We start from the raw sequence: 6000 nt of genomic DNA, 5'->3' as shown, positions 1-6000 counted from the left end.
ATCCTAGACTGTGAAGTACACACACAGCACAGAAAAAAAGCATTGTTGTGGTTTTACAGGGGCTTATGTGCCTGACTATTTCTTGGCTGAGAGCAGTAACATCTTGGCATCACCATGAGATTTCAATGCAACCAGCGGAGCCTCCAGCAAGTAGCCAGGAAATAGTCCAGTACAGAACCTCCTATAAAACCAGAACTTATCATTTTTAAACTTAATTTTTTGTGCGAGACATAACAGGTTATATATAGATTTTATTAGCTTTGGACCGAGCCAGACTAGGGGTTACTAGAAGTGGGGGACTTGAGTCACATGACTTGACTCGAGTCAGACTTGAGTCACAAATTTGAACACTTGAGACTTGCTTGACTAAAACTCGACTTGACTTGGTTTTCATGACTTGAGACAGATGTCTTTCTCATTTTTTATTAAATACTTGCATTGTCTCATTTCAGCGTTTGAGGCATAATCCTGCACCCATGTGTGCTTTCACATAGCGATCCGGTTCTTCGGGACCAGAGGATTAGAAAATGACCATTACGTGTAATACAATACAGACATTCAAAGATTATGCTGTCGATGACCGTAGGAAGAGAAGAACAGAGATGTACAAAGTCTGCAGCTCAAAAACCAGTGACACTACCACCACAACATCATACTTCAGCCATCTTTACAGAGCCTATAAAGAAAGGTACGTTATGTGATTGTAGCTTTTCAGCTAACTTACTGGCTGGTCGAATGTTAGCTAGAAAGCCAGCGTTAAGTTTAAGCTAACGTTACACCCAGTTGCAAATTTAGTAGAAACACAGAGCTAAAACAAATGCACTCTATAACACCAGTTCTGTAATAAATCTTAGCTTCAGTAATGTTATAATATTCAGTATTGGTTTAAACTATTTTAGGGAGCTATTGCTTCAACTGTGTGCTCATTTTGTTTGACTGCAGTTTGGTGCTGTTGTAACTTTGTTAACCATACTGAAACATGTTTCTATTACTCTATTTTTCTAAACCAGGGGGTTTCAAAGTGTGAGGCGGGCCTCCCTAGGGGGGCTCCAAACAGTTTCAGGGGAGGCTCAGTGAATGGAAGTGAAACAATATAACATTACTTATTGCATTAGTCAAAAGGAGATCACATAGAATAGCCTACATGTGTGAGCATTCAGAGATACAGTAGTTTTTGGCAACTGTTTTCCCCCATCAGAGTCAGAAACTAATAAATGCTTTAGGACAGACCTTTTTTAAAACTATTTGGTGTAGTCAGAAGTTATGTCAAACAGTAATATTAGGCTATTTTGGCTCAAATGTTGAGTGTCTATGGGATCAAATAATATAATCACGTTCCCATACGCATCCAGGAATTGAGCGGAACTTACCTGGTAAACTAATGTTGTGTGATGTTGTGTGTGTGTAGTTGTGTAGAGTTCAATACAGTCAGATGAGAGAACAGAATCACTTATTACATCTTACAAAATTATCATACAGTTGAATTGCCACCTCTTTTAGACTGTTTCAACATAAACTAAATTCCTAAGAATTCAAGCAAGCATCGCAGGGGTCAATGACTTGATTTCCATCACAGTAACTTGGGACTTGCTTGAGACTTGAAGGTTAAGACTTGAGACTTGCTTGTGACTTTGACATTTGTGACTTACTCCCACCTCTGCTATTTCCCCCTGTTTCTAGTCTTTGTGCTTAGTGAACTGGCTGTAGCTTAATATTTACTGACAGTGGTAACGAACCTCTCACCTACCTCTTGGCCTTTCCCAAAAGCTCAAACTATTCCTTCAAATTCTTTCACAATGACATGCATAACCCTAACCCTTGCCTTAATCTAATTATAACATTAATATTTGAAGTGAGGCTTGATTGCTAAAATGTCTTTATTTTCCGAAAGTGTCCTCACTTTCCAGGTTTAAAACTTAAACTGATCCTCAAAGTAAGCACATACACAGAGTGGCAGCATCACCTGAACTGGTGAACAGTATTATTCACTATTTAATGAAATTCTAATAAAACCAGCAATGTGATATAACTATTGTACCCTATGATATAAAAGTGGCTTGTTTAACTACAGTTACAGTTCTTAACTAAGACAAATTACTGTTAATTATCAGATGGTTGTTACAGTCATTTACCTCAGAGAACAGAGACATGTTGGTGCCCTGAGCAGTAGAGGAGTTGGTCAGGGCAAAGGTAAGGCTGCATTGGTGGGGCCGTCCTGTCACCGACAGGCAAGACTGTGTGTAAAACAACTCCTCCCCTGAGTTAACTCTATGGGATCCTGACCACGACAGAGTCTGAGCGACACACAAACAGAAATAAAACAGCCGTTGAAGAAAAGAAATAAGCACAGTGGCATCCTCTAAATCTGAAAACTGTTGAATAAGGAGGTCATTCAAGAAATATATATGGTGTAAAATGGGAGTTCTGTGTTTTTTCAAATGCCTGCCAGATAAAAAAAGGAATAATTTAATATAAGACATAATCCTTTTCCTGAAGAACATAAATTCAGAGATTGTGCACGTTTATCACAAAACACAGTGTGGGAGAGACCCCAAAATATTAATCACAGCATGAGATAGAAAGCAGGATGTGATGCAGATGTGTGGACTCACAGGTTGAGGGGGGCAGAGGCCCAGCAGCACTGTGTGCTCCAAGCGGTCCCTGAGGTTGGTCTGAATTTTAGTCAGCAGTGTGTGTGAAGGACAGGGTGCAGGAGACACTTTGTCCAGGCCAACATTAACCTGAAGGCTGTGCATTCCACGTGGACCCTTCTAGGAACCACACAGAAACATAATGGGAGATTCTTTTTTCAAAACACCAGCCATCTGCTATCACATGAAGAGAGAATAAGTCAAAGAGATAAAAAGTTTTTCCATTCAGTATGGAGCCGAGTACCTGGTACTTCATGCCTTGGCTGATGCTCCTGTTGTCCCATCTTAGCTCTGCATGTTGTGAATATGTGTTTCCATCCTGACCCACTGACACACAACCTTTAACAGAAGACACTACCATCTACATAGACATACACACACACACACACACACACACATACAGAGATTGAGTCATGGACAATACAGACTCACCATACACAAGTACAGGTGCAGGAGGACTTTTAAACTTGATGAGGCTCCACCAACCTGTTGTGTTGAGAACAGAGCACATGCCTGCCCCCTGCTGGAGCCATTCTTCCAATGTCTGTTCAGGGTGAGGGAGACGTTGACAGGGGCTGCACTGTCCAATGACAGATGGGTCTGCATGCACAAATAAATAAACATACAATAAAACTCCCATAAAAAATCTCTTCCCAAATACATAATTAAGATATAAGAAATATATGATCTTAAGCAATGACAATTTGTCACTTTCTCTACTTAAATTACACATTACAGTATGTATAATTACCAGAATTATGAATAATGTAGTTAAACAACATTATGCACCCTGTCCATTACAGTAGACATATGTGTAACATGTTAAAAAATATGAATCCTAACAGCATTAGGTTGTGTTAAGAAGCTGTGATTTGATGATTTATGGAAGAAAGCTTTTAATGTTAGAACTTGTAAAACCTGTAAATCAATTAGAGTTACAGTTGAAAGAACATGAGCTTCAGTTCTGACAAATGTGTCAAATGACAAAAATGGTGAGATAAGGATTCGCAGGGGGGCTTGCCCCACCACCTTTAGTGGCATTGGCACCAGGGCCACCACTTCAGGGGAATGTGAGGTGCCACATTTAGACAAACTGTGCTGTCAGTAAAGGGATGTAAATATTGGAATGGCCTACCATCTGCAACAAGGGCCCTACACATCCCCAAGACCAACTCAATCAATGGCTGTGATCACTCTTAACTTGACATGTTGCGCAATATATTCTGTCCTTTTCTACTTGTGTATATTTCTATCTGAATATTGTCATTGTAATGTTCCTGTTTTTGTTACCTGCCTAGGGCTTATGGATGTGAATAAGCATTCTTGCTAAACTCCGCCATGTTTACATCTTGTATTTTCATACTGATGTTCATAAACATGCTCTGCCCCTACCAAATAAACAAGTCTAGTATTTCATTAGTGTAAAATGAACAGGTAAAGGTGTGGCAGCCTACTTGGTGGCTGCTGCGTTGTTCCCTCTCTGAGCTGTGTGACACTGTGTGAAGGGACATCTGGCTGAGCATGGAGGAGAAGGGCTGCTTCAGCTCCAATTTGGTCTCATTCACCTCCTCTGATCGACTCCACAAGCTCAGAGCTCGGACCTTGAGATGAACAAATCCGCAGTTTGTGACCACAGAAAGTGGAACAGAAATCCCAACAGACTCTTGTTTTGTTTGTCAGAGAATTTCCTCTCCATTAAAAGTCATATAGTCAAATACAACACCATGGTTTTCATTAAAATGCTCATTACACATTCACAAATGAATGTGACAGTTTCATATTCAAAGAGACAAAAAAGGATACAAAAACATTTGTTTGAATAAAGCCCTTCACATTTTCAGGGATATGACACACAATCTGACCTGCTCCAGTCGGCCATGCCTTGTCCAGCCCAGTAAAACAGTGTCAAGTCGGTGCTGTAAGGAACGCTCTAGTGTCACCTCAAAACTAGACAAACGGGGAATGCAGTTGATCTGAACTGCAGTCAAGGACAAGAAAAAAACAAATCATACTGCAGGTGGTCACTCATCAATAGCTGCATGCTGTTTTAGCCCTTACGTAGGCATCCTGTTATATGGAAAAGGACAAACACTGTCCCTGTGATGGTTGTGAACAGTTTACCCTTCAGGGTCTGGTTCCCCATCTCCAGTGCTGGAGGTGTGGAGTAGAGACCAGACAAGCTGAACTCCTGATTGCCCCACACAGCTCTATGTTGGACCTGGTAGCTCCAGTGCCTGGCCTCATACATCGTCCTCACTGCGACAGTCCTGGGGAGCGGCTTCAACTACAGAAGAAAGACAATCACTAAAACATTTGGGATGTGGGTCGAACTTGATGTTCGGGGTGTGTAAAGATATAAATAACTATTAAATATTGATGTATTAAAAAAGGTATCATTGTGTGTGATACCAGGTTTACAGTGCAGTATTGCCAATGAAAATATCCAATGTTACCATTGCCTACAAGGAAATAAAATCTAAAATGTAAATACTATATAGCATATTTATACTATATTCAGTTAAGAGATATTTTAGCACAGAAATACCTGTGGGTATGAGTGTTTGAGCTCAAGAGTCTGTCTGTATCCACTCTCTATAACTGACAGTCCCCCCAGAGCCCATAGCCTCCTCCTGCCGGATAACACCTCCACTAGACTGGCCACGCTAGACTGAGACTGGTTGAGCTGAAGAGCCAATAAAACTCATAAATTACTAGAACAAAAGCATAAAAAAGATAATCATAACAACGGTATAAGAACTGTAATTCCAGGAGGAATTAGGATTGACACTAAATCACACCTGATGCACAGATTTAGCTTCATTCTTGTTTAAATATTTTTGATATGTTTAAATAATTTGATCAGAGTGGCCTTGAGAATAAGAACCCACCTGGGAGCGGACATTGAGCTGAGAAGGCAGGTAAACCAACATCCTGGGAATATTCTGGACCACCTTCACCATCAGGTCCTTGCTGGACAAAAGAACATCTGTCACTTAAAGTGTGTGTGTGTGTGTGTGTGTGTGTGTGTGTGTGTGTGTGTGTGTGTGTGTGTGTGTGTGTGTGTGTGTGTGTGTGCAAGTGTTTGATGGACAGAAAATATGGTTTGTATTTAGTATTAGTTTAATTTCAAGTTGTGGTTATAAACAACAAGGCAGGTGTGACTGAAGTGGTTTCCATATGTGTGTGTTCAGAGTACCTATGAGGCAGATGGTGTCCCTGGATGATGAGCGCCAGCGAGGAGCTGAGTTCAGGGTTCACAGCTATGGAGCATCTCAGCTGGGACTCAGTAAGTCTTCCCCAGGCCTCCACCTGCATTAGCAGTCACAGAGATGCTTAGCATGAAGGAGAA

At 40.8% G+C, this 6000-nt stretch overlaps 1 protein-coding gene across 1 annotated transcript in view; it reads right to left on the bottom strand.

Annotated features, from left to right (window-relative positions):
• LOC119902987 overlaps positions 1–6000 on the bottom strand; it is an 18358-nt gene that overhangs the window by 2896 nt on the left and 9462 nt on the right. The window contains exons 13-22 of the mRNA XM_038719383.1: positions 5848–5960; positions 5540–5621; positions 5197–5334; positions 4773–4935; positions 4514–4629; positions 4106–4252; positions 3138–3251; positions 2896–3012; positions 2613–2771; positions 2133–2294 (exon numbers count right to left, since the gene is read on the bottom strand). Of these exons, the coding sequence (XP_038575311.1) occupies positions 2133–2294; positions 2613–2771; positions 2896–3012; positions 3138–3251; positions 4106–4252; positions 4514–4629; positions 4773–4935; positions 5197–5334; positions 5540–5621; positions 5848–5960 (1311 nt within the window). The remainder of the gene's footprint in view (positions 1–2132; positions 2295–2612; positions 2772–2895; positions 3013–3137; positions 3252–4105; positions 4253–4513; positions 4630–4772; positions 4936–5196; positions 5335–5539; positions 5622–5847; positions 5961–6000) is intronic.

The sequence above is a fragment of the Micropterus salmoides genome, unplaced genomic scaffold, assembly GCF_014851395.1.
Source record: "Micropterus salmoides isolate LMB-PRFRI ecotype aquatic unplaced genomic scaffold, ASM1485139v1 Ms_hic_scaffold_14, whole genome shotgun sequence".
Classification (NCBI taxonomy): Eukaryota; Metazoa; Chordata; class Actinopteri; order Centrarchiformes; family Centrarchidae; genus Micropterus; species Micropterus salmoides.
Note: the sequence above shows the minus strand (reverse complement) of the source record. Positions and strands in the feature narration are given on the sequence as shown.